The 20,201-nt window shown below is 47.8% G+C and overlaps 1 protein-coding gene and 1 pseudogene across 1 annotated transcript in view; both read left to right on the top strand.

The window, feature by feature from the left end:
* The first annotated feature begins 1,141 nt into the window (after positions 1-1,141).
* LOC148435716 (U2 spliceosomal RNA) lies at positions 1,142-1,266 on the top strand (annotated as a pseudogene).
* Positions 1,267-4,872: 3,606 nt separating this feature from the next.
* Positions 4,873-20,201, top strand: part of LOC148435717 (uncharacterized) — a 28,687-nt gene continuing 13,358 nt past the window's right edge. Inside the window, exons 1-2 of the mRNA XM_088465591.1 lie at positions 4,873-5,015; positions 5,242-5,515. Of these exons, the coding sequence (XP_088321717.1) occupies positions 4,982-5,015; positions 5,242-5,515 (308 nt within the window). The 5' untranslated portion in view covers positions 4,873-4,981. The remainder of the gene's footprint in view (positions 5,016-5,241; positions 5,516-20,201) is intronic.

The raw sequence follows: 20,201 nt of genomic DNA on the forward strand, positions 1-20,201 counted from the left end.
CATTTAATACAAAGTGTGCTGAATCCTGACCTGAAGCTGCCTGGAGGCTGTTCAGCTCCGCCTTCTCCCTCTGCTCGTGTAAGGCCGGGCGGTGCGGTTAGGGGGCGGAACTACGGGATACAATGGAGGCTCTCTCCTCCATTGCTCCAGCCTCTGGAGGTATGTGCTGCTGACTCTGTGCAGGTTATCCCATGGAAGAAGGGGAGATACGGACAGGTGGTTAGGGGACCACCTGCTGGGCCTTCATTACATGGAGAGATCAGTGCTTTCAGACAGGGGGGCATGGTGTGGGCGGAGTGGCACTTGCTGCTCCCGCCATGCCCACACCCCAGAGGCATTGATCTCTCAATGTAATGCAGGCTCAGCAGGTGATCTCCCACCGTGTGTTCTGTGTTAGGGGCGGGGGATCTATGTGTGGGGTCCTGAGTGAGTAGGGGGATCTGAGAATGGGGGAAGATCTTTTTGTGGTGGGGGATCTGTGGGTGCCACGCTGTATGTGTGTGTGGGGGGGTCTGAGAGTTGGAGGCTGTGTGTGTGTGATTGGGAGAGCTGAGTGAGTGGGCAGAGAGCTGTACGGAGGGATATGAGTAAGTGGAGAGAGCTATGTGGTGGGGGGTCTGTGTGTGAGGAAGGGAGACATATAAGAGGATGGGATCTGTGTGCTGTGTGAGGAGGGGAGAGCTATATGAGGGGAAAGAACTGTGTGCAGGGGGGGGAGCTGTTGTATTTATACAATGTATAGACATTAATATGGGGCCCCAAAGCAGCATTTTTATCAATTATCGGTTCCTAGTCCCGATAATATAATGTCTTGTCACCAATATTGCACGTGTGTGTATATATAGAGTGTGCTGCATTTCCGCGCCCCTTCCCTCCCCCTGAGTGTTTATACAGTAATGCCAGCGGGAGGGTGGGGGTCGGGGTTTTCCGGTCATGCTGCGTTCAGGCATTACCCTTTCGGGGCCAAGCTGCTAAATGCTTCACAATATGCTGAAAGAAAAGCCGGGCCACTGGCTTGTGTTTGCCCCCCAGGCTGAAAGTTGCCAGCCAGGCCTTGATCTCACTGATATGTGCAGGCTGCTTGCTCGGTAAAGTTTTGCAGAGAGAAGACACTGCAATCTCGGGTGAGTCATCTCCTGCAAAACCTTCTCGGCCTCTTGGCTAAGATCAAGTGTAGTATCTGTTCTTGGGAAACGTGGGGTAGAGTACCTGTTCTTCCTCCCGAGGGAATCTGCGCCTCTGGGGGAGAATGGGGAAAAACCCTGTGGAGTACCGGGCTGGGGGAGGACAGACTCCTGGTAGAGAGTGGGGAAACACTCGGCGCTAGTATCCGGTGTCCTAAAAGGGGGCGAATGAGGCCCTTGCATTGGAGCGGAGAACGGCCGGGGGGTAGTACCCACTCTCTTAAGAGTGGTTGGTCCAGTACCCTGGCAGGGAACGGAGAAACACTTGGTCTGGCCAGGGGCCGGGAGCAGCCTGAAGCCCGAGGTGCTTGTGCCCCTGGTATGGGCAGAGCCAGGGGTGCCTGAAAATACACGGGTATCAGTCACACCCATTGCACTAGTAAGGCACTTTGCACTTGCACTTCACGTACTTCTGTCTGCACCTTTCCTTTGCCCCGGCCTTCTGGCTAAGGCAAGGACAATTTTTATTTTTCCCGCGGCCTGTAAGGCTGGGGTTTTATTTATTTATTTATTTTACACGTTTGCACTTTCGCCACACATTTTTATGTTATTTGTGTGTTGTGTCACGTGATTGATGGGGTTTAGGTGAGACCCTTATGGGCCACCCACTCCCCTTGTAGCCGTGGCCCTCTCCTTTTGGAGAGGGCTGAAGGTTTTGTTTGTTCCCCAGGGGGAAGCTTCGGCCAACCCTGGGGAGAAAGGGATGACCCCGAGCCGTGAGGCAGAGGGAAGTCTGAAGACCCTTGCCCCCTAAGTGGCCTTTTGGCTCCGGGGGTCGGGGACTCAAGGGAGACCCCCAAGCTTCGGCAAGGGGGGATACGAAGACACTTTTTCTCCTCAGTGGACCTTTTGGCTCTGAGGAGATGGGGACTAATGGGGCCCTTCTCCTTTTGGAGAGGGTCCAAAGTCATATGCCCCCAGCACAGTTTTTGCACTGTTCTCACTGGGTGTTTGAAGCCACGCAGCTCGGGCTTCAAGAAAAAAAAAAAAAATCTCCTGCAAAACCTGCTACTCGGGGGAGAAATCTCGTTTTGCTTCACCATCGGAAATCTCACTCTCAGCTAAACTCACTTCTTCATAAATTTGAGAGTCTCAGGAGCCACAAATCACCCGAGTTTCGGTGAAGCTAATCGAGTTGAAAATAACGCAAACTCTCCCAGACTTGATTCTTAGTAAATTTACCCCTTAGTGGTTTAAGGGGAGTGTTATATTTACTTCATTTTTAATCTGCTGCATTATATTCCAAAAAATAAGATAATAAATATTATATATATATATTTTCATCATTGGCTGTTTTTAATTTGTAATTCCTATCGAATTGCTTGTGTCTTCAAATAAGTTGGGGCACAATAATTGAAGTTAAATCATTACAGCGCTTACTTGTGCTTCCAGTTTCTTTCGGTATATTCTTTGTAACTATAGAGGGATTGATCACCTCTTATGAGGGAGCAGCATTAAGTTTATTTTTACATTAGCAGAGCACTTTGGCGCCTGAATCTATTTTGCCTTAGTTATCAAACCTTGCTGGGATGCAGACTGCCCCATGTTTCAAGTGGTGGTTTGCAAAATAACATGGTGCACCACTGAATATTAAAGAAAAACTTTGAAATAGAAACAATATGATGCTCTGACAGGCATGATAGCTTAAACAGGATGCTGAATGAGCTATCTTGTCAGTCAGACAGCTATGCAGTCAGCAGTCTCTGGCCCTCATTCAGAGTCGGTCGTAAGCGGCTGCTCGGTCGTACGCCTAACGATCGAGAATCAGAAAAAAAAACATTTGCACAGTCGGGCGATCGCAGCCAAAGTGACGCCCATACATGAACAAAGCACCTCCTCTAGCTAGCGAGTGATAGCAGTTAGCGATCGAGTCAGCAGCGGCTGTGTGTTTGTAATAGCAGCCAGCTAATGAGAGTCTGCCTGACTCTCATTAGCTGCTGCGTCGTCCGCGGAGGGAGCTCACTAATGAGCTCCGTCTTCTGGCTCCCTCTGCAGCATGTGATGGGAGAGACGTCATGACGTATGATGTCTCCCCCATGCAGGAGAAGAGGGGGCGGGACTGAGCCGACAGCGGCGGTCGCCTCAGGAGCGGGGATCAGTTACGTTTTTTTTCTTTGTGTGTGTGTGTGCGTAGGGGGGGGCACTGAAATAGGGGGTGGCCACTACTGGGGGAACTCTATAGGGGAGGCCACTACTGGGGGCACTCTATAGGGGTGGCCGCTACTGGGGGCACTTTACGGGGGGGGTGCCTGCTACTGGGGGCTCTGTATATGGGTGGCCACTACTGAGGACAATTTAGGGGGGGCACTCTATAGGGGTGGCCACTATTGGGGGCACTCTATAGGGTTGGCCACTACTGGGGGCACTGAAATAGGGGATGGCCGCTGCTGGGGCACTTTATGGGGGGGGGGTGCCTGCTACCAGGGGCTCTTTATATGGGTGGCCATTACTGGGGACAATTTAGGGGGGTGGCCACTACTGGGGGCACTGTATAGGGGTTGCCACTACTGGGGGCACTGTATAGGGGTGGCCACTACTGGGGGTAATTTAGGGGGGTGGCCACTACTGGTGGCACTGTATAGGGGGGACTACTACTGGGGGCACTGTATAAGAGGGGCTACTAATGGGGGCAATGCAGCATAGGGGGATTGCTACTGTAGGGTTACTACTGGCGGCACTGCATAGGGGGGGGGCGCCAGTCCATTACATTGCCTGGGGCGCCTGCTTGGATCCCTAGATACACCCCTGGCTCAGAGACATGTTAATACAATTATATATGTATAATCACACACAGGGGGGGCATTTATCAAAAATAAAATACTAGATGTTATCGCCCAACATCGCATTGCAAGATGCGATTTTACCCTTGGCATGTATTAACCGACACCCGCAGGGACAGAGGCTTCGAAAGAGTGTAGGCGGGGCTACTGTGCATGCCCAGTCCTAATGACCGCACAACCGCAGCTACCATTGCCAGGGAGGGTTCAGGGGAACCCACCATTGATTAAAGGTGCATACACACGTAACGATTTTTTGAACAATTTGTCGTTAACGACGTCGTTATCGTTCAATCATTAAAAAAATTGTTCAGTTTCTGAGTTATAACGATGAATGATAATCGTTCAAGCGCACTCCCGTTTGTAGTTCAACGTCCATATCAGACTGTCCAACATAACGATTTTCATTAAGGGAAGGAACATTTTTCGTTCATCGTTGTAAAAATCGTTCATTACACTTCAAAAAAATAGTTCACTTTTTCAAGGGAAAATCTGACAGAAAATCGTTGGTTACAAAATCGTTACGTGTGTATGCACCTTTAGTCTGCAATGTGTAGCCCATAGACTACAGCGGGCTACCGCCATCTTCAGGTGCGGTAGCTGCGGGGTGTCCAATCTCGGGAATGTATCGCATCCCCCATAGAAACCTATTGGTGTTGGGGTTGCGGCTGTCGGCGGATATGAAGGGATCGCAGCAGGTATCGGAGATATCTGCTGAGGTTCCTCTGTCATACATTCATCAGATACTAAATATTTGCGGTTACCCCGTTTTCAGAGAATAAGCCGCAAATATTTTTTTGATAAATGGGGGTGCCTGCCAATGAAATACACATAATTAATTATTAGATAAGGGGCGCCAGAGTGTATTCTCTGGTACAGGCATCTCTGGCTGGTGACTGCTGCCTGAGCTCTCTGCTGCCCCTAGCGACTCGCAGTGGGAGCTGCAGTTACTGAGGCGGATTTGCTTCCTGTGCCGGGCACACAGGGGGAGCCCGCTCCCACAGACGCAGGGTCAGACGGATGGAGTCCCAGGGACAAGTACAGAGCAGTGCGGGTGAGAGAGCTGTGCAAACACAGCAAGTGGCACCATGTGTCTGTGTCTCATCTGCATAGGGATGGAGATGGAATGCCCGGGTGTAAGGACGGGTGTTGTATCTGCAAACCACCATATTACCCATTCCCTCTCTTCATCTGACTCGTTATCATATATGTAACATAGCACTTCCATGCTTTACATTTTCATTTCTATTTCCAATGAACCGATAACTCTCTCCCCTCAGTGCGGGCAGATTTTGGGGCTTATTCTCCCCCTGGGTCCACTCGGAAGCGTCACATCCGTTTTGCAGCGCACCATGACATCATCCTGCTGCGTGAGGTCATCCACCACAACCCGTTCTGGGTGCGAGAGTTCGGCCAGGTGTGGGCGGCGGTGGCAGAGAGAATGAGCAGCGCCCTGCATGGAGAGGGATTTGAGGTGGACGGGAGGAGATGCAGAGAGAGGACGGCTCTACTTCTGGACTATTATAAGAGGCAGAACTTCGCTATGCTGCGCAGGTGGGACCTTCTCTGCTCTGCACCCCTCTACTGCTACTGTGCATCCTAATCTGCACGCCTCCACTGCTACTGTGCATCCTAATCTGCACGCCTTCTCTGCTACTGTGCATCCTAATCTGCACGCCTTCTCTGCTACTGTGCATCCTAATCTGCACGCCTTCTCTGTTACTGTGCATCCTAATCTGCACGCCTCCACTGCTACTGTGCATCCTAATCTGCACCCCTCTATTGCTACTGTGCATCCTAATCTGCACGCCTCCGCTGTTACTGTGCATCCTAATCTGCACTCCTCCACTGCTACTGTGCATCCTAATCTGCACGCCTCCACTGTTACTGTGCATCCTAATCTGCACGCCTCCACTGCTACTGTGCATCCTAATCTGCACGCCTTCTCTGCTACTGTGCATCCTAATCTGCACGCCTTCTCTGCTACTGTGCATCCTAATCTGCACGCCTCCACTGCTACTGTGCATCCTAATCTGCACGCCTCCACTGCTACTGTGTATCCTAATCTGCACGCCTTCTCTGCTACTGTGCATCCTAATCTGCACGCCTCCACTGCTACTGTGCATCCTAATCTGCACGCCTCCACTGCTACTGTGCATCCTAATCTGCACGCCTCCACTGCTACTGTGTATCCTAATCTGCACGCCTCCACTGCTACTGTGCATCCTAATCTGCACGCCTTCTCTGCTACTGTGCATCCTAATCTGCACGCCTCCACTGCTGCTGTGCATCCTAATCTGCACGCCTTCTCTGCTACTGTGCATCCTAATCTGCACGCCTACACTGCTACTGTGCATCCTAATCTGCACGCCTCCACTGCTACTGTGCATCCTAATCTGCACGCCTCCACTGCTACTGTGCATCCTAATCTGCATGCCTCCACTGCTACTGTGTACTTCTCTGATCCCCTCCACTGCTACTCTGCGCACTTCCACTGCACATACCTCTCTGTCCTGCAACCTTCCATTGCTACTGTACATACCTCTCTGCTCTGTATTCCTCCACTGCTACTGTACATACCTCATTGCTCTGCATCCCTCCACTGCTACTGTACATACCTCATTGCTCTGCATCCCTCCACTGCTACTGTACATACCTCTCTGCTCTGCATTCCTCCACTGCTACTGTACGCTACTGTACACACCTCTCTGCTCTGCATTCCTCCACTGCTACTGTACACCCCTCTCTGCTCTGCATTCCTCCACTGCTACTGTACACACCTCTCTGCTCTGCATTCCTCCACTGCTACTGTACACACCTCTCTGCTCTGCATTCCTCCACTGCTACTGTACATACCTCATTGCTCTGCATCCCTCCACTGCTACTGTACATACCTCATTGCTCTGCATCCCTCCACTGCTACTGTACACCCCTCTCTGCTCTGCATTCCTCCACTGCTACTGTACACCCCTCTCTGCTCTGCATCCCTCCACTGCTACTGTACATACCTCTCTGCTCTGCATTCCTCCACTGCTACTGTACACCCCTCTGCAGTGTGCACCTCTCCACTGCTACTGTACAATATGATTTGCGCTTTTACCCTTAAGTGTAGGCTTTATGCTAGTTTCTTTTGGGTTGGGTATGGGAGACCGGCAGTTCATGAACTGGGGTTCACGCAGGTGCAAAAAGTCCCCGTTGGAAGGAGCCGGTCTGTCAGTGGCGGAGGCTCTGGGAAGGAGCAGGGGTGTGGGAGCAAACAGCATCTGAAGATGATGAATGTTCCTGCAAACAAAATATTGTATTTGCGGAGCTTGATGATTTTAGGTCCCTATACTAGTGTATGGGGGCTGAAAGGTAAACAGGAGATATAATATCTTCTGCGTTACCTAATGAATGGATCCAATATTTAATTTCTACAAAAGTATATGAAAATATTGACTTTCACCTACTTTTTTAGAAATGAAGTGATGATGAATATGGCCCTAAATCTGCATGTCAGCATTTCTACTCCTTTTGTTCATAGAGCCGCTGCTTTTTTTTTTTTCCACTGGCAGTCTGGAGGCTTCGGTACTCTGGAGTTGTAATATGCTTTTATTGGGGATAGGTACGGGATGCCGGCGGGCTGAATTCCGACGCTGGCATTTCCGACACTGTCAGAATACCGACACTTGTCGGTCAGTATTCTAACCCTCCTCCTCTCCCTACCCTAACCCTCCCTCCCCGGTGCCTGAACCTAACCTCCACCCTAGTGCCTAGCCCTAACTCTCCCCCTAACCTCGCTACTTACCGTCGGGATGCAGGAGCCAAGATTCAGATAGGTGTCAGGCTGCCAGCGCCGGGATTCAGATAGGTATCAGGATGCCAGCGCCGGGATTCTCATAGGTGTTGGGATGCCGGCGCTGGCATTCTAAAGGTGCCTACACACTATGTGATTTTTATGCACGATTTGACTGATTCCGATGCATTGCAGCGACAAATTCGTGTAGTGTTCACCAACGATAACTATGCCGATGCACGGTCCCGCGGGTCGTTTGTCGTATCCTCAGATCTTACCTACATGCAGTAGGATCTGGCAATCTCCTTAACGAGATTAAGGTTGTTGGTCAGATGTCTCAGTTAAAAAACACAATATCGTATGTCCGGGAGTGCCGGGGAGATCAAGGGAAATAGTTGACGACATTGCATGGTTTGCGCGTCGTCTAGTGTGTAGGCACCTTTAGCACCGGGATCCCGACTGTCGGGATTTTAACCACATCCCAGCTGTTGTACTATTCAAGCATATTTGATATAGGTAAGCTGATTTATATGTGCAGGAATGCCCATGGAATGGATATATACAAACACACTTTAAGAAGCAAAATGAGGCTGAAGTGTCAAATGGGGCTTTTAAGTCACTGATGGTCCTAACGTCTTAGAAGCATTGCTTTTGAAGAGACCTTGTTACTCTCTTCTTGTAGTGGAAAAACAGAAGCAGATGGCTGGAGCAGAGCGGAATCTGACATGTAGCATAATATCCAATGCAAAACCCATACAGAAATCTCTCTTACCTAATGTGCGCTGGATTTGTCTGACCAGTTCCGCAGTACAGATTCTCCATCACTCTTGCAGTCCAGGTTGTTCTGACACAAAGTTATATTTACTAAGCGGTGGTTTTGACCTCAAGATTTAAAAGGGCAACAATATTAAATGCATTTAATATTATTGCCCTTTTAAATCCTGCAACCAGAATCGCCAAAAACCAACAGCTTTCAACAAATATACAACCAAGTCATCAGAACAATTTTTATTTTATTTTATAAAGAATAATATGTAAATATAACAAAATAAATATATTTATTTTGGAGCCAAATATCATTGAGGAAGATTCAATTAAGTGTGAGGTCCCAGTGGGATATTACTGGTGCGAAACATTGCTTAATATATATTAAGCTTTGTGTTCTGTATTTTAATAACAGGAAATGAGTGCAGCCAGACCTTGCGCTAATACCGAATATTCATCTCATTGCAAACTGTACATTTGTCAGTCTATGTATATGTAATTTGTTGGCAAATTTTGACCTGTTAAATGCTGCTCCGTGGTATAACTTTTTATTACTTTGCACTCGTTTGCTCTTCCTCCCAAGGCTGGGTACACTATATTGAGTGCATCGGCACATGTATACCCGATATGTCTGTGAACGACGTTGTTCACAGACATATTAGGTCGGCCCTGCAGCACTGCTGACCCACACAATGGCTGCAGGATCCATCCGCCGAAACTGACCTCGCAACTGGGCGGGCAAATTTACATATCCGCCCAGTTGTGATGTCAGGCCAGATATATCGAGCGGGTGATTGGTAATTGTGTATAGCTTACAAATTGGCCGCTCAGATGGAGAATCGGTCTGCTATTTCATTGATTCCATTGATCAGCTGACCAATAAACTTTCAGATGTTGGTGTGTTTTTATTCATGAGGCCAACTCTATGTTTGAGATAATCAAGGACAGTGTCTCCCAACTCCAGTCCTCAGGGAACCTTAACAGTGCATGTTTCCATTCTCCATGCTTCAGCAGGCGTGGTACTAATTACTTGTGATTCTGTGAGGAAACCTGAAAAACATGCACTGTTAGGGTTTCCTGAGGATTGGAGTTGGGAAACGCTGATCTAGGGGAATGCAATTGCTACTGGTAGATGCATTTGTGACTTTTGACAAAGTGTAGGGAAATAACACTGTTAAAAATACAGTTGAACAATATTTGCAAGCATCCAGAAACTATCATTGGCTGCTAAAGCCTTAGGAGCATATACAATTGGGAACAAGGTTTTCTCCACAAAAAAAATCACGTGGCCCTTGCACCCAAATGTGGAATACCGTGGTTATGCACGCTCCTGGTACCCGCGGTATTCAATAAAAAGAAAAATGCACACAGGGTTTTCAGCACCGAAAACCCTGCGGTCGGAGGGAAAAAATAAAAAAGGTACTTTCCTGTCCGTTGGTCTCCGGTGGTCTCCACGGCTCCCGGTCATCTCCCCATCTTTGCACTGGGGAGGGGCCTGCTGGGAGTCGAGGGGGCTGCTGCAACATGTAATACTCCCTGCAGTTGTTTCCAGGGGGGCTCTCACACATACGGGGGTCACATAGACACTCTCATACACACTCACACATACTTACATACACTGACAGAACATACTTACACACACTCACACATACTTACATACACTGACAGAACATACTTACACACACCGCTGTTGGAGGAAGAAAGCTCCGCTTCGGAAAGGTGAGTATTTACTGACTATTGAAGCTAATTGGAAACTTCCAATTGCCTAATTAGTCATTAGGAGGGGTGGTGCCGGGGCCCAGAGCATTACCCGACCATTTTTCCTAAATAATGGATTTTAGGAAAAATTATTTGTGCTCTGCAGGTGCGCAAAAAAGAAAAACCTCCCAGCAATCAAAATAATCAAGAACCTAATTGAATAGCAGGAAAAACACAGATGCAGGATTTTTGCTATTCTAGCGCCTAATTGAATATGCCCCTTAAACTGTTCAACGTCTCTCGCTACCCTGGGCAAAGTATCCTGGTAAATTATCGATTTTAAAGTAGATAATATTTTTTTAAAAACTGCTTTTTATTAATATCCATACATGGCTTATCTTATTAAGCCTAGTACACATTGTGCGAATCACTCTGCAGCTAAAGGTGCCCATGCATCTGCGACGGATCGTCGCGATGCAGGGATGCGATCAGAAATTTCCAATAGCCCACCATCGATGTTCAGCGATCCATCGCCGGATCGCTGACATTTGACATGTTAAATGTCCCCGATTTGACGATCGCGATCATTTTTTGATCACGATCGTCAAATCAACAAAATCCAACATGTTGGATTTCTGCGATCCTTGCAATGCCGGGTTGCAGCATCGCAAGATCGCGGCAATCCGTCGCATATGTATGGGGCCCATTAGATGAATGCTCCAGTCCTTGGAGTGATTATTTGATCAGTATCAACCCAGTACACAGAGCTATTTTAGCTCCATGTGTACACTCTTCTATGGTATCAGGAGGTCGGGTATTTTAGTTTTTAAGCAGCTCATAAAATGCGACTTCTCAATCTGACCGTTGCAGGAACATTTGAAGCCATTTATGGGCAAACACTCAAGCATACACACTGTACAATTATCGGGCTGATTGGTTCGATAATTGTGTAGTGTGTACCTAAAAGCCCCTATACACCAGCGACGGACTGTCGCTATCCTGAGATGCCGGGTTGGAAGATTGGTGAAATCCAACGTGTTGGATTTCACTGATTTGCAAATCGGTGAAATTTAACATGTATAATTTCACCAATCCTCCGATGAATTGTGGAACATTGATGGTCGCTGGTCGGCATTTCTGACTGGGGGATTGGTGTTTCCGATCAGATTACAGGATCGTGCAAGTGTATGGGACTCTTAAGACTTTAAAATCCCTCAACTTTTCCCAGTGTCACACCCATCTGTCCAAATTGCCTCATCACTAATCCACTCCTCTCTCATCATCACTTACGAACTGTCAGCAGAAAGTAAAAGCTCACACATCCTACAATGATCTCCTTTTTAAAAAAAATAAAAATTATTTATATATATATATATCTCTCTATCTTCTGCTTCTATTAGCGCCTACCTCCCAAAATGACCCAATTCCAGTAGGGACAAAATGCTCTGTTCCTGGACTTCACTCTTAATTTATGATTGCTGTCACCTGTGTTGAACTTCTTGGTAAAAAAAGGAAAAGGTGTTTCAACACAGGTGATGGCAGTCATAACTTGAGAGGGAAATCCAGGAACCGAGCATTTCATCCCTCCTGGATTGGGCCATGTTGGGAGTTATGAATAGCTAGTGATATATTGCCAAATCCAGGTCTTCCACAGATCTCCAGTACAGACACACATCTGATTCATGACCGTATAGAAATCCAGCAAACCTCAGACACATCACCTGTCTTATATCAGTCTCTAAAATCCTTTAACTGTACCCTATGGAATGCATGTTCATTGTGAAACATTAAAGCCGGGTACACATTAGACGGCATGCAAACGATTCGATTGCGATTTCTCTGGAACTCCCATACCAACGATATTGTTCGTACACACTGAGAGATTTTACAAACGATATACGTGAGTCGTTCGACACTAGCAAATTGTTGGATTTCTGGCTAGGAAGACGTATCGTTTGTTGTTCGTAGCATACATACTGCAAGATTTGCTCCTAGTCATTAGCGACATTTTTAAAATTGAGTTGCATGTACAGATGTCGCTAGCGAGCCGCGGGAACATGCATCGTTAGTGATATAGGGCATACACACTGAATGATTAAAATAATTTGTCATAATGATTGGTCGTTGTCTGCAAATTAATTTAAAATGTTGTCTAGTGTGTACCCAGCTTTACCTCCATTTATGACCTCTTATCTCTAACAAATTCAATCTTCTAACAATATCAGAAACTTGGGTCACGTAATCAGTCACTGCCTGCAGCTCATTTACATGGTGGTCTCTACTTCATACACACCCCCAGGCCTAGAGGCAGACAAGAGGAGGGGTTGGGTTAAGGCCCCCATACAACAGCAATCTGAAAACCACAATTGAACAATTTGAAGATTTGTTGCCCGATCTGAAGGTGCATATCCACTATGCGATTGAGGAAAGACAGTACGATTACAACATTGTAATCGTACAGTCGTTCCTGATCCTGTATAGTGCCTACACTGAACGATATGTCGTTCAGTGTAGGCTCCCTCCCTCATCCCCGAACATGCTCAATCCGTCGTCATCGGCAGATTGACCAGCACGTTCAGGCGATGATTGATGCCGAAAATTAACAGCGGAAGTACACATCGCTGGTTGTTTTCGACATTTTTATGCCCGATTTGTGAACGATTAATGGGCGATTGAACGATAACGATGTCATTATCGCTCAATCGCTCATTTTTATCTCCTAGTGGATACGCTGCATTAGGATTTCCCATTCTAGCAATCTGCGCCCATACACTACAGATCTTTTTCAGTGATTTGCAGATAATTTTCAGCAAACACGATCTCCCTTTACCCCTTTCCTCATGCACACTCACATTTCTGCCTTGTATACCTTTACTCACACTTTTGAGGTACATGCAATCAGGAGTTTCAACTTTTTTTTTTTCTCTCTGCGTATTGCTATGATCTGTCTGGCTACCTTATTTCTTATCCTCTGACATTCCCACTATTGTCATTGGTGATTTCAATTGTCTTTGTACCTCCAAACTACTTAACATCCTCTCTAGGCCTCTCCCAATGGGTTGTCTCCTCTACTAATCCACTGTCTTGATTTATGTATCAAAGCTGGGAGAGAGATAAAATTGTGAGAGATAAAGTACTAACCAATTAGCTTCCAATTTACATTTTGCAGGCTGTGTTTTCAAAATGATAGTTAGGAGCTGATTGGTTGGCGATTTATTTGTTACAATTTTATCTCTGCCAGCTTTGATACATATTCCCCACAGCCTATAAAATGTAAGTTAGAAGGTGATTGGTGATATTTCTCTCCCAGCTTTGATACATTTATCGTCCATACATGCCCGCGCATCGCAGATCGTTGGTTGGTTGGAGGCACCGAAAAATGCACTATATTAACGATATGATTGATATCGTTCATATTGTGCATTTTAATCATACGGTGTGTAGCACCATAAAAGAGAGCAGAAACTGAGAATAATACACTTAGGGGCCTATGCAGTGATCGCGGAGAGCAAAAAACAATTGTGGGTCCCAGGGATCCCTCACTTTCAAATATTGCGGTCCTACTTCACTGTTTTTGGGTCCCATTACATATTATGGGGGGGTGAGGGCAGGCAGCAGTTTGGACAGAGCTGGGGGCAGTTACCAGTTGGGATAGAGGGGGTTAAGGGCAATCCGCAGTAGGGGTAGAGCTGGGGGTAAAGGCATGGAGAAGATGTGGTAGAGCTGGGGCTAGATAGGGAGTTAGGGCGGGCAGAGCTGGGGGCAGGGAGGGATAAGTGCAGACCGTAGTTGTGACAGTGCTAGGGGCAGGTAGTTGTGGGGGTAGTAAGGGGGCAAGGGTAGATTGCAGCTAGGGCAGTACTGGGGTAAGGAAGAGGATAGGGGCAGACAGTACTAAGGGTAGGGAGGGGGTAAGGATAGATAGCTACTGGGGCAAGGAGGTGGTTAGGGACAGGCAGTGCTGGGTGTATGGAGGGGGCAAGTGTAGATAGCTGGGGCAGGACTGGTGGCAAGGAGGAGGTTAGGGACTGCTGGGTGTAGGGAGGGTACAAGAGTAGATAGCTGGGGCACTATTGGGGGTAAGGAGGAGGTTAGGGACAGGCAGTGCTGGGGGTAAGGAGGAGGTTAGGGGACAGGCAGTGCCGGGAGTAAGGAGGAGGTTAGGGACAGGCAATGCTGGGGGTAAGGTGGGGGCTGCACACAGTTAGCAGTCAGGGTAAATGGGAAATACAGCTACACAGTTGGGGATAGTGAAGGCATGCACAGTTACACAGTCAGGATTAGTGGTGGGGGGAGGGGGAGCGCACAGCTGGCCAGTAATATTACTAGTGGAAGGGCCACACAGCCGGCCAGTGAGTAAGTGACACCAGGGATAGGGGTCCTCACCTTTCAAGTTGCTTCTCTCCACCAGCACCGTGTTCACCTGTTTCTGCAGCACCAACAAGTCTGAAGTGTTCTGCACCGCAGCCTATACCTCTCCCGCCCACAGCCAACAATTTCCTCGCCTGGGTCCGACATCCCCACGGACACCCCTCCCCCTTCCTTGGGTCCGAGATCCTCACTGAGGCACAGTGAAAGTAGAGTTGCTGTGGTGGCGACGGCAGCAGAGTGTGTGAGAGAGGGATGGAGTGTGGCTTAGTGAGCCGGGAGCACAGGAGGAAGAGTCTGTCTAACTGAGACTCTGAGAGGAGCGGGTGGCATGGCACGTGCAGAATGCAGACACGGAGGGGGAGGCGCAAGCAACGGGGATTCTGGGAGCTGTAGTGAAGAGCATGTGCCAGCTGCAATTGGTTGAGAAGCCGCCGGCGGTGATTGGTTGCTGCAGCACTACACAGGACAAACCGCGTCTTACAGGACCCGCTCAGTTTAAAAAAACGGGTTCCAAAGTTCCTGTAGCGTGTAAAAACGCGCTATAGCGCATATTTTGCAATCCCTGCCTATGTATCAATGCTGGGAGAGAGATAAAATTGTGAGAGATAAAGTACTATCCAATCAGCTTCCAATTTACATTTTGCAGGCTGTGTTTAAAAAATGATAGTTAGGAGCTGATTGATTGCTAATTTTTTACATACAATTTTATCTCTCTCCCAGCTTTGATGCATAAATAGATAAAGAAATCTATCTACAAAACATGACCTGTCGGGTGTACTTGAGAACTGGAGTTGAGGAGCACTGCACTAGGGGCCTATGTATCAAGCCATTTTTTACATAAAATTATGCAGAAACTGCAGTTTCTGCATAATTTTATGTATCGATCCTATGTACTAATGGCACATTGCAGATTTCACAGAAGTCTCCTGCAAAGTGGTAATTAGCACTTCAGATCGCAGTCCCCATTATAAGCTATTCGGAGTTTAGCACCGGTGTAGTTTACACCATCTTTAGATCTTTAGAGAAATCTTTCGATCTCTCCTCTTGCAGCCCCCGGCCAGTCCCGGAAGCTGACACTATGCGCATGCGCAGTGTCGGCTTCCCCCAGAGAAGTCTTTCACTTCAGTGAAAGACTTTTTGACGAAATGCCGGGAATATATCTCACATGGACAGCGGTTACCACAACCGTTGTCCCTGCGAATTCTCGGTAGTACATAGCCGGGATATTTTCATTAAAAATGAAAATATTCATGGCGAGATGGATTGTTAATAATCACGGTAGTACCGCGATTATGAATACATAGGCCCCACGGTTTTCAGGACTGTGTCCTACTTATTTAATTGCACCTTCAGTATTCCTTTCTCTGGCTCCACCTCCTCTCCAATTCCTTTAAAAATTGGAATACTACCAGGCTCAGTCCTAGGTCCTCTGCTCTTCTCTATCTATACCACATCTCATGGAGAAATAAAAGTTCATTTGGCTTTCAGGACCATCTCTATGCAGATTATATCCAAATGTACTTATCCTCACCAGCTCTTTCACCAACTGTGTTGGCTCATGTCACTGACTGCCTCTGTAATTTTTTCTTTGATGTTCTCTCGCCACCTCAATCTTGGGGACCTATGTATTAATAATCGCGGTACTGCCACGATTATTAACCAGGGATCGTAAAATACTCGTATAGCGCGTTTTTACGCACTACAGGCTGTTGGGGACCCAATTTTAAAAACTAAGTGGGTCCTGCAGAACCCGGTGTGTGCAGCGCCACCGCAGCTAATAGTCGCCGGCGGCGTCTTCACAACCAACCAGCCGGCGGCGTTTCCTCATCTAGTCCCCACCCCTCCGGTCCTCATCCAATCTCCAGGCAGCTCCGACCAGCAAGACACCGGGACTGCCAGGCTCAGCCCACTCCCCTGGTGCAGCAGTGAAGTAGCACCTCCACCCTAGCCAATCCCTCGCTACCTGTTTCCCCAGTCAATCACTGCCTTATGGTGTGTACACACGTAGCGATATAAATGAGCGATTTGGACGTTATTGTTCATATCGTTATCGTTCAAATCGATCATTTTTTGGTCCCTATCAACTTGCCATCGACCAGCGATGTGCGGCCACGTATGGACGATGGCGATATCATCCATTGGCCGTGCATGCAGGTCAACTTGCTCGATATCGAGCAGGTTACTATAGGGACCCGTCACTATAGTTGTCGGTAAGTTGGTGGTGTGCTAGATGATCGATATCGATCATCCAGCAGACCAGGGAGGCTGCAGGATGATCAGCCAGCGATATCGTATCGCTGGCTGATCGCTACGTGTGTATGCACCATATGTCTCTTCAGCCAATTGCAGCCTGCAGTGTCTTCCTCCCCCTCTCTAAGCCCGCCAGTGCAGCGCCTTAATCTGCTGAGGACTCTTTCCTTCAGCTCAGGTCAGCACCATGTACCGCAGAGATTGACCAGCACACCCAGTGCAGCCACCCTCCTCCTCCACAAATGTAAGCGCTGCTCTCTGTTACTGCCCCATGATGTGTGCTTTGTGTATGGGCAGCGATTGAACGATAACGATGTCATTATCGCTCAATCGCTCATTTTTATCTCCTAGTGGATACGCTGCATTAGGATTTCCCATTCTAGCAATCTGCGCCCATACACTACAGATCTTTTTCAGTGATTTGCAGATAATTTTCAGCAAACACGATCTCCCTTTACCCCTTTCCTCATGCACACTCACATTTCTGCCTTGTATACCTTTACTCACACTTTTGAGGTACATGCAATCAGGAGTTTCAACTTTTTTTTTTTCTCTCTGCGTATTGCTATGATCTGTCTGGCTACCTTATTTCTTATCCTCTGACATTCCCACTATTGTCATTGGTGATTTCAATTGTCTTTGTACCTCCAAACTACTTAACATCCTCTCTAGGCCTCTCCCAATGGGTTGTCTCCTCTACTAATCCACTGTCTTGATTTATGTTTCAAAGCTGGGAGAGAGATAAAATTGTGAGAGATAAAGTACTAACCAATTAGCTTCCAATTTACATTTTGCAGGCTGTGTTTTCAAAATGATAGTTAGGAGCTGATTGGTTGGCGATTTATTTGTTACAATTTTATCTCTGCCAGCTTTGATACATATTCCCCACAGCCTATAAAATGTAAGTTAGAAGGTGATTGGTGATATTTCTCTCCCAGCTTTGATACATTTATCGTCCATACATGCCCGCGCATCGCAGATCGTTGGTTGGTTGGAGGCACCGAAAAATGCACTATATTAACGATATGATTGATATCGTTCATATTGTGCATTTTAATCATACGGTGTGTAGCACCATAAAAGAGAGCAGAAACTGAGAATAATACACTTAGGGGCCTATGCAGTGATCGCGGAGAGCAAAAAACAATTGTGGGTCCCAGGGATCCCTCACTTTCAAATATTGCGGTCCTACTTCACTGTTTTTGGGTCCCATTACATATTATGGGGGGGTGAGGGCAGGCAGCAGTTTGGACAGAGCTGGGGGCAGTTACCAGTTGGGATAGAGGGGGTTAAGGGCAATCCGCAGTAGGGGTAGAGCTGGGGGTAAAGGCATGGAGAAGATGTGGTAGAGCTGGGGCTAGATAGGGAGTTAGGGCGGGCAGAGCTGGGGGCAGGGAGGGATAAGTGCAGACCGTAGTTGTGACAGTGCTAGGGGCAGGTAGTTGTGGGGGTAGTAAGGGGGCAAGGGTAGATTGCAGCTAGGGCAGTACTGGGGTAAGGAAGAGGATAGGGGCAGACAGTACTAAGGGTAGGGAGGGGGTAAGGATAGATGGCTACTGGGGCAAGGAGGTGGTTAGGGACAGGCAGTGCTGGGTGTATGGAGGGGGCAAGTGTAGATAGCTGGGGCAGGACTGGTGGCAAGGAGGAGGTTAGGGACTGCTGGGTGTAGGGAGGGTACAAGAGTAGATAGCTGGGGCACTATTGGGGGTAAGGAGGAGGTTAGGGACAGGCAGTGCTGGGGGTAAGGAGGAGGTTAGGGGACAGGCAGTGCCGGGAGTAAGGAGGAGGTTAGGGACAGGCAATGCTGGGGGTAAGGTGGGGGCTGCACACAGTTAGCAGTCAGGGTAAATGGGAAATACAGCTACACAGTTGGGGATAGTGAAGGCATGCACAGTTACACAGTCAGGATTAGTGGTGGGGGGAGGGGGAGCGCACAGCTGGCCAGTAATATTACTAGTGGAAGGGCCACACAGCCGGCCAGTGAGTAAGTGACACCAGGGATAGGGGTCCTCACCTTTCAAGTTGCTTCTCTCCACCAGCACCGTGTTCACCTGTTTCTGCAGCACCAACAAGTCTGAAGTGTTCTGCACCGCAGCCTATACCTCTCCCGCCCACAGCCAACAATTTCCTCGCCTGGGTCCGACATCCCCACGGACACCCCTCCCCCTTCCTTGGGTCCGAGATCCTCACTGAGGCACAGTGAAAGTAGAGTTGCTGTGGTGGCGACGGCAGCAGAGTGTGTGAGAGAGGGATGGAGTGTGGCTTAGTGAGCCGGGAGCACAGGAGGAAGAGTCTGTCTAACTGAGACTCTGAGAGGAGCGGGTGGCATGGCACGTGCAGAATGCAGACACGGAGGGGGAGGCGCAAGCAACGGGGATTCTGGGAGCTGTAGTGAAGAGCATGTGCCAGCTGCAATTGGTTGAGAAGCCGCCGGCGGTGATTGGTTGCTGCAGCACTACACAGGACAAACCGCGTCTTACAGGACCCGCTCAGTTTAAAAAAACGGGTTCCAAAGTTCCTGTAGCGTGTAAAAACGCGCTATAGCGCATATTTTGCAATCCCTGCCTATGTATCAATGCTGGGAGAGAGATAAAATTGTGAGAGATAAAGTACTATCCAATCAGCTTCCAATTTACATTTTGCAGGCTGTGTTTAAAAAATGATAGTTAGGAGCTGATTGATTGCTAATTTTTTACATACAATTTTATCTCTCTCCCAGCTTTGATGCATAAATAGATAAAGAAATCTATCTACAAAACATGACCTGTCGGGTGTACTTGAGAACTGGAGTTGAGGAGCACTGCACTAGGGGCCTATGTATCAAGCCATTTTTTACATAAAATTATGCAGAAACTGCAGTTTCTGCATAATTTTATGTATCGATCCTATGTACTAATGGCACATTGCAGATTTCACAGAAGTCTCCTGCAAAGTGGTAATTAGCACTTCAGATCGCAGTCCCCATTATAAGCTATTCGGAGTTTAGCACCGGTGTAGTTTACACCATCTTTAGATCTTTAGAGAAATCTTTCGATCTCTCCTCTTGCAGCCCCCGGCCAGTCCCGGAAGCTGACACTATGCGCATGCGCAGTGTCGGCTTCCCCCAGAGAAGTCTTTCACTTCAGTGAAAGACTTTTTGACGAAATGCCGGGAATATATCTCACATGGACAGCGGTTACCACAACCGTTGTCCCTGCGAATTCTCGGTAGTACATAGCCGGGATATTTTCATTAAAAATGAAAATATTCATGGCGAGATGGATTGTTAATAATCACGGTAGTACCGCGATTATGAATACATAGGCCCCACGGTTTTCAGGACTGTGTCCTACTTATTTAATTGCACCTTCAGTATTCCTTTCTCTGGCTCCACCTCCTCTC

Source organism: Taudactylus pleione, unplaced genomic scaffold (assembly GCF_031769625.1).
Source record: "Taudactylus pleione unplaced genomic scaffold, aTauple2 ptg002022l, whole genome shotgun sequence".
In the NCBI taxonomy this organism is placed as follows: domain Eukaryota; kingdom Metazoa; phylum Chordata; class Amphibia; order Anura; family Myobatrachidae; genus Taudactylus; species Taudactylus pleione.